The sequence below is a fragment of the Quercus robur genome, chromosome 5 (genome assembly GCF_932294415.1).
Source record: "Quercus robur chromosome 5, dhQueRobu3.1, whole genome shotgun sequence".
Classification (NCBI taxonomy): Eukaryota; Viridiplantae; Streptophyta; class Magnoliopsida; order Fagales; family Fagaceae; genus Quercus; species Quercus robur.
The window spans coordinates 27,984,968-28,000,752 of record NC_065538.1 but is presented as its reverse complement, the minus strand read 5'-3'; the positions used below and the strand labels follow the sequence as shown (position 1 = coordinate 28,000,752).

At 40.6% G+C, this 15,785-nt stretch overlaps 1 protein-coding gene across 1 annotated transcript; it reads right to left on the bottom strand.

Annotated features, from left to right (window-relative positions):
* Positions 1 to 752: 752 nt before the first annotated feature.
* Positions 753 to 1,520, bottom strand: LOC126728055 (uncharacterized). The gene has a single exon (XM_050433936.1). The coding sequence runs from the start codon at positions 1,518 to 1,520 to the stop codon at positions 753 to 755; it is 768 nt and encodes a 255-aa protein (XP_050289893.1).
* Between the last annotated feature and the right edge of the window lie 14,265 nt (positions 1,521 to 15,785).

The window sequence follows — 15,785 nt, the reverse complement described above, 5'->3', positions numbered from 1 at the left end:
TCAGCAAAGGCCGATGACTCAATTCCTGGCTGATGCATTATTACAGCCACTAAGCACTTCCTAGCCACGGACTGGCTCCCAACCAGTTCCTTAATCTGGTCCCTGGTCGAATAGTTCACCTTCAAATGCAGAGTGGAAGAAACGACTCCTAGAGCATAAAGCTAGGGTCTTGCTATAATGGCCGTGTAGGGAGAATAAGCATCCACTACAATGAAGTTCACCTCTACCACCTCTGATCTTGCTTGCATGGGTAGTTGAATGTGGCCCCTTGGAACAACAACTTTCTTGTCAAAGCCTAACAAAGGTGAATCATAAGCTGTCAAATCCTCAAGTTTCAAGTTTAATCCTTTGTACAAATCAGGGTATATAATCTCTGCCCCACTACCCTGATCCACCAACACCCTCTTCACATCATACCCCCCTATCCTGAGAGTAACCACTAGGGCATCATCATGTGACTGTATGGTCCGAACCTTGTCCTCATTCGAGAAACTTAGCATTGGTCACATCTCCATCCTAGCCCTCTTCGACTTAGGGTTAGAATCCTTGGCAAATGCCCGAGCTACAAACATCACTCTGAAGGGGTGAGAACCAGTTCTCCCTAGAGCAGCGAAGATGACATTAATTGTGCCCAAAGGTGGCCTTGAAGAAGTATCTCTTTGAGATCTGGATCCTACCTGGCCGCTTTGTCCATTAGGCTGATGTAGAAATTGCTTTAACTTTCCATCTCTGACTAGCTGTTCCAGATGATTTCACAAAGTTCTGTAATCTTTTGTGGTGTATCCTCGCTCTTGGAGGTATTGACAATGAAGGCTTTGATTGCGCTTCATTGGGTCTACTCCCATTTTGTTTGGCCATCTAAAGTATGGCTCATTCTTAATCTTTCCCAAGACTTGATGCACTGGTTCCCTGAACATTGTGCCAACCACCCAGGCAGCAGTAGACCCTGACCGCCCAGCAAAGTCTCTTCGGGGCTGATTATTATTGTATTTGTCCGACTTGAAATCCCTCCTATCCTGAGGGATAAACTTAGCCTTCCCTTTCCCTTGCCGCTGTTCTTCCTCAACCCATTTATACTCATCAATACGGTCCATGAGTTGACGTACACTCCTTATAGGCTTTTTGGTCAATGACTTTCTCAAATCATGCTTGGCAGGTAGGCCAACCTTGAAAGTCCTTATGGCCACATCATCAAAGTCCTCATCAATCTCACTAAACATCTCCCAGTATCTGTCTGAGTATATTTTCAAGATTTTCCCTTCTCGCATGGTCATAGACAACAAGGAGTCTAAGGGCTGAAGAACCCTACTGCAAGCCACAAACCGAGCCCCGAATGCCTTAGTGAGCTCCTTAAAGGAGCTAATAGAACCTTCCCTTAGACCATCGAACCATCTCATTGCCACAGGCCCCAGACTGGATGGGAACACCTTGCACATCAAGGCCTTATTCTTGGAATGAATGGCCATCCTCTGGTTGAAGTGGCTTACATGTTCTACAAGGTTTGTTTGACTATTGTACATGGTGAATGTTGGCTGAGCAAACTATCGAGGAAGTTTTCCTCCTTCGATTTTGCGTGTGAAAGGTGATCTAGAAATTTGGTTTAACGCTCTGCTCATAGCATCATTTCCCAGGCCTTTACTAGGCGAGCCCCTATCCCTGCGTTCATGGGGGCTGTCCTCATCACACGAGAAAGACTTACTAGAGGGAGTCCTTGACCTGGGCCTATAACGGTCATCAGAGGAGGAGCCAGAATTGGAAGGAGTTCGTCTTCGTCCCTCACAGTGCAACTTCTTCCTCAAGTGATCAATCTCCAATTGCATGGCTCTACTATTCTCCTCACGAGAGATGTTGGCTCCAACCTCGTGACTGGCTCCTGCTAGTATGAGTGGTATGCACACTAACTTCTCGGTCCCTTCTCTACTCAAGATTGAGAAAATGATCTTGACGTTGGGACCCCATAGATTCCTCCCGATTCAGACCTAAACCTACCATAATTGAACATTAAACTCACTATAATACAAGAATTTCCCACATATGGCGCCAATTGTAAGGCCTCAATTTGGTTCTTAAGCTCGAAAGGTAAAAGGATCTAGGTCCATATAGCCCAATACAATGAATTTATAGAGAGTGGGTTAGAAAACTAGGCTTTAATAAGTTGGATAACAATTATAATGGATTCAGATGACAATAAAGTAAAGATAGACTGGTTTTATCTAAAGGAAATCGTCCTTGGCACAATCCGAGGAGATCAGTTCTTGTATATATCTCTTGAATTTGATTAGAAGCACGTTCTTGTTGCTACAATATTTTTCTCTTAATTCTCCGATCCCTTTTCCTTAGGGTCTTCCTTCTATTTTATACTATCTTCCTTCTTTCATCTTTACCCTCCACATGTAGATTAGATTACTGGTGTTGATCCTTGTCTCATCATCACCTTCCTGAAGTCTTTGGGAGTAGTTGTAAAGCTGAAAATTATTGTTCAGGTATCACTTCCTCATTAATGCAGCTAGAGAGTTAGCTACAGAGCATTCAATGTGGTGGTAGTAGCTTTCTCTTAGATATTTCATAACTTTCATTTGTCCTGTGCTTTCATGATGTATATCCTTATCAATAGAATCTCTTGGAACGATGCTTTTAGATGGCAGACCGCACCTTCTGACCTCTGCTTCGCTCAGTCGAGGAAGCATCCCTCCTCGGACCACCTTCTCGAACCATCATGACCAGACCCCTTTGTTTATTCATTAATGCCGACCTCCATAACAACGTTTACCCGTCCTCGGACTGGGCCCCCCACCCAATACATACTACTGGGCCTATCATCCCTACATAAACAATTACAGGTTTTATAAATATACTTTTTTTTAGAAGAGTATAAATATACATTAATAGTGATGAAAAGATTTGATTTTTATTTTTTATTTTTCAAGAAGAATCTCTATTGTTTGAGTAATTAAGAGTGTGTAAAAGTCCACGGAAATACATAATATAATAACAATATGGCTAAAATGGAAAACACACCCTCTATGTTTCACTAAAATTCTCTTCAATCATCTAACTTTGCTTTCGTTCATTTAAGTCCTTTAACTTTCAAATTTATTCAATTAAAGGTTTTCTATCAACTTTTGTTATATGTTGTGGTTAATTTTCCAATTTTTTAAATTTTTCTTCAAAATTTTTTTATTAAAAATGTTCAATTGATGATTCAAAAATATTTTTGTGGGGCCTGATAGTTTCTGGGCCAGGCCCACTTGCTCATGGGGAGCCCGCAGGCCCAAGCTGAAGAAAATTATGGCCCAAGCTTAGAAGTATAACGCCGAGGATGGCCCAGATATGCAACCGAGGACGGTTTAGTCCTCGGCAAGCCTAAAGCTCCCTTGACAAAAAGGGTAAAAGAGAGCTGTAAGGACAAATCCGTAAGAAGATCTAAAATATCTCAGGGAGGTTGTCCTTAATACCCTTCATTGATAAGACTCTGTACCTAACAAAACCGGATTCTTAGGCTTTATTAGCCATCCCCAACAATTCCGGGATTAGACTGACGGGACAAATATCAGTCCTGGAAAAAGTTGACCCTACACGTGGACGAAGGACAGCAAGCGTAGGCTAGTATAAAAGGAAAGGTAAACTAATTAGAATAGGAGGCCCATCTCACTTCCTAAAAAAAAACTCCAGAGAGGAGAATGCCCGGATAATAAATGCACACCACCACGAAAAACCCACTGCCGGATAACCGGAGAAAGGCATTAGTGCTCCTCGGACACGATCCGAGGAGTCCAATCCCTCAAATTACAAAGTCGTAAGGCTTGGATATCCAGGCTGAAGCCTTTTCTTATCTAAGTTTCCTTAAAGTCCGGTCTGGCCCAACGCCCTGTGACCAAACGCCAGCCTTTTAAGCCCACTCTCTACAAATTTTATTGTGAGGGATCCTTCATGCGCGAGCCCAATGTCATTGTTGGGCCGTTTGAGAATCGTGTCCCCACAGACGGCGCCAATTGTAGGGACACGATTCTCAAACGGCCCAACAATGACATTGGGCTCGCGCATGAAGGATCCCTCACAATAAAATTTGTAGAGAGTGAGCTTAAAAGGCTGGCGTTTGGTCACAGGGCGTTGGGCCAGACCGGACTTTAAGGAAACTTAGATAAGAAAAGGCTTCAGCCTGGATATCCAAGCCTTACGACTTTGTAATTTGAGGGATTGGACTCCTCAGATCGTGTCCGAGGAGCACTAATGCCTTTCTTCGGTTATTCGGCGGTGGGTTTTTCGTGGTGGTGTGCATTTATTATCTGGACATTCTCCTCCCTGGAGTTTTTTTTTTAGGAAGTAAGATGGGCCTCCTATTCTAATTAGTTTACCTTTCCTTTTATACTAGCCTACGCTTGCTGTCCTTCATCCACGTGTAGGGTCAACTTTTTCCAGGACTGATATTTGTCCCGTCAGTCTAATCCCGGAATTGTTGGGGATGGCTAATAAAGCCTAAGAATCCGGTTTTGTTAGGTACAGAGTCTTATCAATGAAGGGTATTAAGGACAACCTCCCTGAGATATTTTAGATCTTCTTACGGATTTGTCCTTACAGCTCTCTTTTACCCTTTTTGTCAAGGGAGCTTTAAGCTTGCCGAGGACTAAACCGTCCTCGGCTGCATATCTGGGCCATCCTCGGCCTTATACTTCTAAGCTTGGGCCATAATTTTCTTCAGCTTGGCCCTGCGGGCTCCCCATGAGCAAGTGGGCCTGGCCCAGAAACTATCGAGCCCCACAATAGCCCCTCAAAACCCTGCTGTCCAACATCCTGGTTGGAAAGGTGGGTTTTGGTAATGCCGAGCCTTTATTATGGCTCATTCATTTCAGTCCTTGAAGCACGCGGGTAACTCTTCACATGCCCAAGGAATGTACCGGTCTACGAGCTGTTCTCCTTAATTTGCGCACGTTACCCTTATGCCGTTTGGGTATTCGAGGCGCGTCTTTAATATCTTCCCTTTACGAGGCCTCCCAAATCTGACGGTTATTGATGGTGTGGGAGAACGAAACGGCGTATTCTTATTTGTAGGTTTCCCTGGGGATCTGAACGTGTTATGTACCCTTTTCTTCGTCCCTTATATAAAGAGGGAAGACAAAAGGTGATTCTCTCATATCTGAATCCCCCAGGCTCTTCCCAGAGTTCACTTCTTCCCTCTGGTTACATCCTATCCAATAATACGTTCACCATAGTAGTCAGCCATGAATAAGCCATTCCTTTCCCAGAAACACTATGTTCTAGCGAAGCTTAAAATGGCCCGGTCAGGGCAAAGATGGCGGAGACTCAAGATTCGTCCCGCCGTCCTTTTAGCCAAAATCCGAAGCAGGGACTCGTCACGTCACACTTTCGGCGTGGCTGAGCCAAGGAAGCACATCATCATTACCACCCGCTCTTTCACGAGCATATCTAATATGACGCCAGCGTGTTAAGAGTCAGGAATGGGGCAGGGACTAAGTGCCCCTGCTTCTTCCTCTCTTTGTTCACTAGCGCCCCCCTTTGCCTCTCTCTCTTCTTCTCCTCCTTCCTACTCATGTCCTCCATCTTCTTCATTCATCTCCTCCATCTTCTGCTCATGTCCTCTATCTTCTTTTTCCTTTGCGCTCCTTGATGTCAAGAGCTTGCTGAAGTGCTTCCATGTGTTCCAATTCTTCTTCCTTCTCCTTCATCTTTTTCTAAAGAAGGTTCTTTTCCTGATATGAGCAGTGCTGAGGCAGAGATTGGAGAGACTTTGAAGGCGAGTTTAAAAGACACCTGACTGTTTACTGATCTGTATTGCGGATGCTATTGTTGCTTTTAGCAATTCATTTTTGTATAGGCTTGTTTAAGCCCTTCTTTGTATGTTGTAATAATTTTTCATATTAATAAAAGTTATTGTTATTCTACTTCGCATGTTCTGTTTATATGTTTTAATAGATTTGCAAGTACTGCTCGGCACAATAGTATAGCATTTGAATCAATGACAACTAAGGCCAAAATACGTGCTAATAAAAAGATGCCACCATAACTTTAACAGAATTACTTAACATAGCAATGCCGACCAGGGAGGGATGACACTTACCTCAAAATTAGCCAAGATGAGGACTGAGTATTCGATACGGTGTAAGAAGTAACTGTCCGAGGACATGTCATCCGTAAAACGAACAGTTTCTTTAGGCTATTGAATAGGGGGTCATTTTGCCATCTTAACATATTGGCTTTAACATTTTACAGTATTGGAGCCGAGGACTTTCCCGTCCGAGTAGTTGGCGTTCCCATAAGCTTGAGTCTGAGAACCATGCAAGGCCCAGGTTCTGTCCGAAAACTTTTTCCAGTACTCGGTTTCCCCATAGGCTTGAGTCCGAGGACCATGCAATGCCTTGGTTCTGTCCGAAACTTTTTAGAGTACTTGGTTTCCCTATAGGCTTGAATTCGAGGACCATGCAATGCCTTGGTTCTGTCCAAAACTTTTTAGAGTACTTGGTTTCCCCATAGGCTTGAGTCCGAGGACCATGCAGTGCCTTGGTTCTACCCAAAACTTTTTGAGTTCAATTTCTCCCTTTCTTCAGGTATATCACGAGGCGCCGAGCAGGAGGTTGCCCTCGGCAGCAGCTATTCCTCGGCGTGGGCCATAGTCCCTGGGCCCTTATGCAGAACGGGCCTGGGCCGCGAATTCACTAGGTCCAAGAATTAAGAGGTATTTATGCAATCTTTGGCCACGCGGTACTTTCTGATGTCCCAGTGTTCGAGGTGCGCCTTTACGAGGCTCCTTTAATCTTGTGGTTGCAGTTGACGTTGGAAGTTGGGCCAGAGCCACTTTGTCTGTAGCGTTCCTTGGGATGCTGCGTGAATTGATTGCCACCACCTTGTCTTTTCAAATAAATAGGAGGGAGAGAGTTGCTTTATATACACACAGCTCCTTCAGTTTCCTCCTAAATCACAACTCCTATATTCAGTGCTGTCCTCCCTTAACATAACGTGTTTGAGGCGTGGGTTGGGAAGAAAGAACTCTCTCCGCCACAGAAGCGCCGTGTCCTTATGAGACTCAAAATAGTAAGGTATGGGCACAGGAAGCATAAGTTCAGGGGAATACTCCATTTCGACCGAGGGGAAAGGGTGTCTCTCCCTCTTTTAGTCAAAATCCGAAGCAGGTTCTGTTCATGCCAGAATTTTGGCGTGTCAGAAGAAAGATTCTCCGCCATCAGCGCCTCTGCCTTGTGGCGGGCAAATATTTAGAGAAAGCCCCTCAACTTCCAACTCCCTGCACCTTTCCTTCAGCGGTGTCAGGCTCAAGTTGGGTCTCTTTTGCTGTTTGAGTTGTGGGCATGTGAAAGCATTGAGGAAGAACAAGGTCTTGGAGCTGTAGCCAACCTCTCCTCTGATCTACTTCCTCGGCTTTATCTTATTCTCTTGTATCTTTCTTTCTTTTTGGTTATGTAGTGAGTTTTGACACAAACTGATTCCAGCTTTTCATGGTACGCTGTACTATTTCTTCGTTTTAGTAAAAAAGAATGGAAATTTCTTTACTTGTTTTGAGTATTGATCTTTTGGCAACACTACTTTGTGAATGGGTGTGCTCTATGTGTGTGTTTCTTCAAGAATATTTAGAGCAAGATATCTTGAAACATAATCTAACTAACTCTAACTTACCAATACTACCAGGCATTATATCGATAATTCATAGTAAATCAAACTTAGGAAACTAACCGGGGTAACAGTTGAATATTCTGTGATAAGCGCGTGAATACCGTCCAAGACTGATAATCTCTAAATAATCCACCCGAGCAATCGACTGGGAAGTAGGGAGCTCCGATTGCGCTTTTGTGTACTTGGTTTCCCCATAGGCTTGAGTCCGAGGACCATGCAAGTCCTAGGTTCTGTCCAAAACTTATGGTTTTTCTTTTACGTACTTGGTTTCCCCATAGGCTTGAGTCCGAAGACCATGCAAGGTCTAGGTTCTGTCCAAAACTTGTAAGATATCTTTTTTGTACTTGGTTTCCCCGTAGGCTTGGGTCCGAGGACCATACAAGGCCTTGGTTCTGTCCAAAACTTGTAAGATTTCTTTTTTGTACTTGGTTTCCCCATAGGCTTGGGTCCGAGGACCATACAAGGCCTTGGTTCTGTCCAAAACTTGTAAGATTTCTTTTTTGTACTTGGTTTCCCCATAGGCTTGGGTCCGAGGACCATACAAGGCCTTGGTTCTGTCCAAAACTTGTAAGATTTCTTTTTTGTACTTGGTTTCCCCATAGGCTTGGGTCCGAGGACCATACAAGGCCTTGGTTCTGTCCAAAACTTGTAAGATTTCTTTTTTGTAGTTTTTTCTCTATACTTATTTATTTTTCGAAGGTTAAACCCTAGGTCAGGGAGGGGAGAGTTGGCTTGAGGCCGGAAGCCCCTAGAGCTGCCCGTGCCCTTAGCAGCGCAAGGCGTAGCCCCTAGCAGAAGCCTATGTCAGAGCAACAACTGCACGTCGCCAGAGATGGGAAAAACTCGTGAATCTCTGCTTGCTAGAGAGTCGACTCATGCGCCACCCGCGCCAACGCGTAAGCCTTCACACAGACGGCGCCAATTGTAGGGACACGATTTTCTAGATTTTTTTTTTCAAAAAATTTTAGCAAAATTTGACGGAAATGCCTTAATTGAATAAATATGAAACTTAGATGATTGAAATTAATGAAAACAAAGTTCGATGATTGAAATAAATTTTGAAGAAACCTAAAGGGTAAATTTTGCATTTTAGCCTAACATTATTTTTATAACAAACAAAATGCATGAAGCAAAAATCACATCCTTTGCAACCATTTGGATGAACTTTCCTTCGTAATTAAGGGTTGATGATGCCAGTTTTCTCTAAAGGTATCATAACAGGTTCTATGGTTTCAGTGGCGACTCTAGGAATTTTTCTCAGGGTGTTCTTGGGTGGGCTTGCTCTGTTACAATTTTTTTTTTCTTCAGATTCTCTATTACAATTTTTTCTTTTTTAGATTTTAGTTCAAATTTTTTTTTTTTTTTTTTTTTTTTTTAGCTTTTTCTTTTTGCTTGAAAGCAATGTTATGAATACTGTTTTGGATCCTGTTTCGGTTTGTTTAGTGAAACAGAATATTTCGGTACCGATCTATTTCGATGTACCGTTTTAGGGTGTTTCGAGGTTTCTAAAAAATATTAAAAATAATATATATTTATATTTTCTTATACAACATAAAATTATTGATCCAAATAAGTAAACTTCAAATAAAACAAATCGTTTAGTTTTTCTTTTTTGACACTCAAATCATTTAGTTATTACATAAAAATTACTGTTTTAGAATATTAAAACATAAATATGTAATTAAATAATGAAAAACAACAACCGAAAATAGTACAATAAGAGTGTATATGTGTATATCAAGGGAGTTAATATCGTACCAGAAGCCGTTTCGGTTTAGTCAAAGAAGTGAAATATTTCGATACCGGTTAATACTGGTGTACCGTTTCGAAATTACTGCTAATTATATATATATAATTATTTAAAATGATAAATTTACATTTTATATATTTTTATTTTTAGAATACATATTTAACCTATTGAATCAATCAATAATAATAATGGGAATCTATGATGGGTCCAGTTAATGTGTGCCCTTAGGGCACACATTAAACTATCCATTTTTGGAAATATTTTTCTTGGGAATTGAAAAAGCTGTCAATACTTTTTCAATTCCTGAGAAATTTTTTTCCAAAAATGAGAATTAGTGTGTGCCCTTAGGACACACATTAGCAAAATCCATCTATGATTTCAAAACTTAAAAAACCAATAATATATATATATATATATATATATGAAAATATGGAACCTTTATTACAATAGGTGAATATAAGTACATTAATGTGAGAATGGTACAGAGGGAACCATTTACGAGGACTTGAATCACCTAAGTGAAAGGCTGAAAGCTTGCCTTATGGCCATCTGTCCGTAGCTTTAACCCATATGTCTTTTCACTTGATCACATGACCATGTGGGGGTAAAGAGTGAAGATAAAGACAAAGTCCTCTCACTTCCCATCTCAATTTAAATTTCCATCAGAAATTCACGTGGGGTGAAAATCCAAAGGTGAAATGGAAAAAAGAGAAGAGGCTTGACAGATGTGTTGGTGAGAGCGAGACCGAGAAGAAGAAGAAGCAAAAGTAGCAGTAATGGTGTTCTGCAGCAACAACGTTTGCTAAATCTAGTTTTACAAAACCCTCTTCTTCTTACTCTACTTCTTTTCAACCCTCTTGTTTCCCAAAAATTTGCTAAGAAATCAAAACTTTTGTTTTGCTCCAGTATCCAGTTACCGGCCGAAACCCTCTTCTTTTTTTTCTTTTTCTTTTTTTTTGCTTGAAAATGGAGCAGATAATTTTTTTTATTTTTTTATTTGAGGGTGTTCCTAATTTTGATCGAGGATGTTCCTAATTTTTTTTTAGAGGGTAAACAAATAAAAAAAATTTAATTATTACATATAATTTTGTTTTTCAGGTCAGGGTGTTCCTAGGAGCACCCTGACATGAACGTGGCGTCGCCACTGTATGGTTTCCATCTAGAAACAAAACTTCAAACATGTGGGGAGCAAATCACCATGTAGCCTTAATGTTTAAACCAAATATATAACCATTTAAAATAAAATAAAAAATTGAATTGCAATCTAAATTAAGTGAGATTCACCTTTTGCATTTTGCATTCAAAATTGCTGGGCACTGATTTAAAGAATTTCGTGGAAAAAAGAGTTTGAATCTAAAGTGAAGAGGAAGAAAAAGAAACGTTTGTTATAATTTTGAGAACTGCTGAAAGATGATTTATAGAGCGCTTAATGAATTAAGATCATAATCTTGCATTTTGTTTGATCATTTGCTGGGAACTAACTCAAAAAAGAATTTAGAAGAGGAAAAAGAGTTTGAATCTCTTCAGCTGGATAAAAGACTTGCTCTGGTGATAAAAGTGATCATTAAAGGAAATTTATTTGTAGATGATTTTCATAAATTTTGTGAGATTTTTTAAAATGGTGGAATTTATAGTGCGCATTTAAGAGCTTTTTTTTTTTTTTTTTTAATTATAATTTATTATTGACACAAGGCAGAAATATTAACATGTATAAATAATTGTATGTAATGTAGTGTTATTTTTTTTCCTATCATACCAAATAGATGAAGGAAGTTACAAAAAAAAATAACACGTGTCATTGTTATATGCATTAGTGGCTATGTGTTATCGTTTTGTGCATTCATCAATTTTGAGATTCAACTCGAAGATTTTTTTTTTTTTTTTGGTTGGAGAAGAAGATTCAACTCAAGATTGAATTGCAATAGATTCTGATAGGTTTGTCATAAGATAAATGGATATCCATAATAAACAATATGAGAGTTTAATTAAAAATATATATATATTCTATAGATGAACAAAAATATTCTCTAGACTCAATAACTAATAGCCATACAAATTTTCTAAACATTTTAAAATAATAATAATAATAAAGAAGGGTTATAAACAAAGAGAGACTTACATGATAATTCGATCGGTGGATTTAAATACAAAGTTTCTCTGCCCTAGGGCTCGTGCGAAACCTAAGTGGCTAGTAGAAGATGTGCCTACTTTCTGAGTTAGGCTTCTGTTTCTTTCATCGTTTCTGATCAGGAGGACGTGGCGACCACTACTGTGAGGATACTATGGAGAATCTCTTGGCTATGTGGGAAACCTTCTCTCTATCTGAATCCGAAGGAAGCAAGTATCGGGTGTGTGACAGTGGTGTGGAGGGACCATACTTATTGGCGGCTCGGTTCTTTATGGGAAGAGTTCTAAGCATGGAAGCAATTGCTAGAACTTTTAAGTTGCTTTGGCACATTAAGAAGGGCTTTGAGGTGAAGGACATGGGAAATCACTGTGTTTTATTTGTTTTCATGGAGGAATCAGATGTTGAGAAAGTTCTAACGGGTAAGCCATGGTCCTTTGATAAATATTTGGTTGCGTTAAAGAGAGTCATGAGACCGATAGAGGTGAAAGGTCTGAATTTCGATAAAGCGAGTTTCTGGGTTCAGGTCCATGATCTCCTGTTAGGTAGCCTAAATATGAGAACTGCTTCCGATATTGTTTCGTCAGCGAGAGAGGTGGTTCCGGGTTCAAGTGACGTTGAGGAGTTTGAAGGAGGTAACTACATGTGAGTCTGGGTGTCTATTGATATTACAAAACCCCTAAGTAGAGGCAGAAAGGTTGAGTTCAGTAATGGTGAGTTGAGTTGGGTTAGTTTCAAATATGAGCGCTTGTCCAATTTATGTTACTAGTGCGGGCGTCTTACTCACCATGATAGGGATTGCTTGCTATGGCAGAATAGAAAAGGGCCTATGATGGAAATGAACCAACAGTTTGGACCATGGTTGCGAGCTAGTACTCCGAATCGGCCAAGAGAACAATTGTACGGGTTGCAGGATATGAGGAAGAAGGGGGGATATGAGAGAAACTCACCCATGAGAATGAGGGAGGGGTTGGATCCAGTTAGAGTGCAAACTGATCAGAGACTGAGAATGAAGAAAGGCAGCAAGCTCCATTTGACAGGGAAGAACAGGTAGTTTAGGCATTGGTGCAGGAAATTCAGATTGAGGTGGACATGGACTTGGGAAAGGGCTGTTTGACAGATCATACTGTGAACTCTTCTCCACAATCTTTTCAAGCTCAGTTGGATGACATTGATGGAGAGTTGTCAAGATACGACCAAGTGGAAGTTGGATTAAAGGCCTCACAGGGTGGGGTGGGTTCTATGGTGGGTTCAACCCTCTTTTTGAAAAACTTGTTCACACAGGAGAAGCCAACTTTACACAACTTGACTCTTCCTAGGTTTACTTGAGTTCCTAGAAAACCTAGTGTGGCCCATAAGCCTTTGGAATTGGTTTTGTCTAAACGTTTAAGGAAGGATGTTGATGAGGATTCGGAGGAAGCAAATGAGCGGTGTAAGAAACGGGCAGCTTATTCTATTGATTTAATGGTGGAGGCTGATGGTCAGTCCCGCCGACAGCCATGAAACTCTTAGCATGGAACTGCCGAGGGCTTAGGAACCATTGTGCAATTCAGGAGCTTGTTGATATTGTACAAACTCAAGATCTCGTGATTGTGTTTTTATCAGAAACATGGTCATCTAGAGACCATATGTTATGGGTCCGAGATAGGATATAGTTTGATGGTTGTTTTACGGTTCCAACGGATGGCAAATGAGGGGGTTTGGCCCTTCTATGGAAAAAAGGGGTTGATTTGTGGGTGGATAGTTTTTCAGGTTACCATATTGACTCTATTACACATGGTGGTTTAGAATGTGCCTGGAGATTGACTGGATTCTATGGTGAGCCTGAGGTAAGTCGCAGGAGTGACGGGTGGAATATGCTCTGAATGCTGAGTTCAAAGCCTAAGCTTCCGTGGTGTTGCTTTGGTGAGTTTAATGAATTTCTTGAGGTACAAGATAAGAAAGGTGGGGCACCGAGGCTCATAATTTGATGGAAAATTTTCGTGATGTTTTAGATTTTTGTGGTTTTGTTGATCTGGGTTATTCAGGCCCGGATTTTACTTGGCGAGGGAGACGAAAGGGCGAGATGATTTGGGAGAGACTGGATAGGGGTGTTGCGAATTATGAGTGGTTGATTAAATTTCCCACAGGTAGGGTAAGGCATTTAAATTGCTTTACTTCGGATCATCGTCCCATTCTTTTGTCATTGGATGTAGATGGGGAGCGTCACAAGTGGCGTTAAAAACCATTTAGATTTGAAGCTATGTGGGTTTCAAATTTAGGGTGCAGAGACACTATTACTCGAGCTTGGGATTGCTCCTCCGGTGGCACTCCTATGTATGTTATGGCTATGAAATTGAAAAGGTGTAAACAAAGGTTGAAAGCATGGAGTCGAGACCATTTTAGGCATGTGCAGAGCATCATAAAGCAAACTAAGGATCAGTTTTGGAGGGCTAAGGCTGTCTCAGTCAGATTTGGAAATTGTGATGAGGTTGATAGGTTGAAAAAGGAGTTACATGCTTTATATGACAAAGAAGAAAAAATGTGGCAATAAAGGTCTTGTATACAATGGTTGAAGAATGGGGATCAGAATACTCGTTTTTTTCATGGGCCTGCAACACAGAGGAAAAGGCAGAATTTCATTAAAGGGTTGTGGGATGTGCAGGGAGTGTTGCAAAAGGATCAAGGGGCTATTTTGGCCCTCCTTATTGAGTATTATTCTCAACTTTTCACTTCTTCTAATCTGCATGATTTAGATCACATCTTGGACGAAGTTCAAACAGTGGTTACTAATGAGATGAGAGCAAAGCTAGGAAAACCCTATACTAGTGAGGAGGTTGGAGAAGCAATAAGGCAGATGGTACCACTTAAAACTCCAGGATTGGATGGTATGCCTTCTCTATTCTATCAAACATACTGGACAGATGTAGGTATGGATGTTACTCAAGCTATGCTATCTAGTTTAAATTCGGGTCTATTCTTAAATCTATTAACCATACCTTTATCATGTTAATCCCTAAAGTCCAAAACCCAAAAAAAGTTTTTGATTTTAGACCTATAAGTCTCTACAATGTGATCTATAAAATAATCAGTAAGGTGTTAGCAAATCGTCTTAAGCCTATGCTTCATTCCATAATTTCAAAAACTCAAATTGCTTTTATTGCAAACAGATTGATTACGGATAATATCTTAATTGCTTTTGAGTCCTTACATCATATGAAGACAAATTGTACAGGGAAGAAATGATTTATGGCCATGAAGTTGGATATGAGTAAAGCATATGATAAGGTGGAATGGTGTTTTCTTGAGCAAATCTTGCTCAAATTGGGATTCCAAGAGTCATGGGTGGACCACGGTTTCGTATTCTATTCTTGTGAATGGTGAACCAAAGGGTATGATCACACCTTCGAGGGGTTTGAGGTAGGGGGGACCCTCTTTCTCCTTATTTATTCTTGTTTTGTGCGGAGGGATTAAATTCTTTGTTATGTAGTGCGGTAGCCCGAGGAGAAATTCATGGGTTTTCTATCTATAGAAATGGACCCAAACTAACCCATTTATTTTTTGTCGATGATTGCCTGATTTTTTGCATATCTACCTTAGAGGAATGCCATAAAATACAGGATTTGCTTGGGTACTATGAAGTGGCATCAAGTCAAATGATCAATAAGGAGAAAATGACTCTCTTCTTTAGCAAAAATACAGATGAGCCGTCTTAGGAGGCTATCAAAGTGGCATTACAGGTTCCGGCTATTCGTCACTATGAAAAATATTTGGGGCTTCCTTCTTTAGTTGGTAAGGAATAGGATGGCTTGTTTTTCTTAGATCAAAGAAAGAATATGGGCTCGAATGCAAGGTTGGAAGGAGAAGCTTCTGTCTTAAGCAGGGAAGGAGGTCATGATCAAAGCTGTGGTTCAATCTATCCCAGATTATTCTATGAGTGTTTTTAAACTACTGGTGGGCTTACGCAAGGATATTGAAGCAATGATACAGAAGTTTTGGTGGGGTAATGGTGAAACAAAGAAACTTCATTGGGTTAAGTGGAGCTCTCTTTGCTCTTCCATATCAATTGGGTGTATGGGGTTTCGGGACTTTCAAAAGTTCAATAATGCTATGTTGGCTAAGTAGGTTTGGCGCTTAATTCACAATAAAGATACTCTTGTGTATAAAGTTTTTAGTGCCAAATATTTTCCTAAAGGTAGTGTTCTTGATGCACTTGTCCGTCTGAAGAGTTCTTACGCGTGGAAGAGTATTTTGCAGGCACGTGAGGTAATCCACAAGGGAGCAATTTGG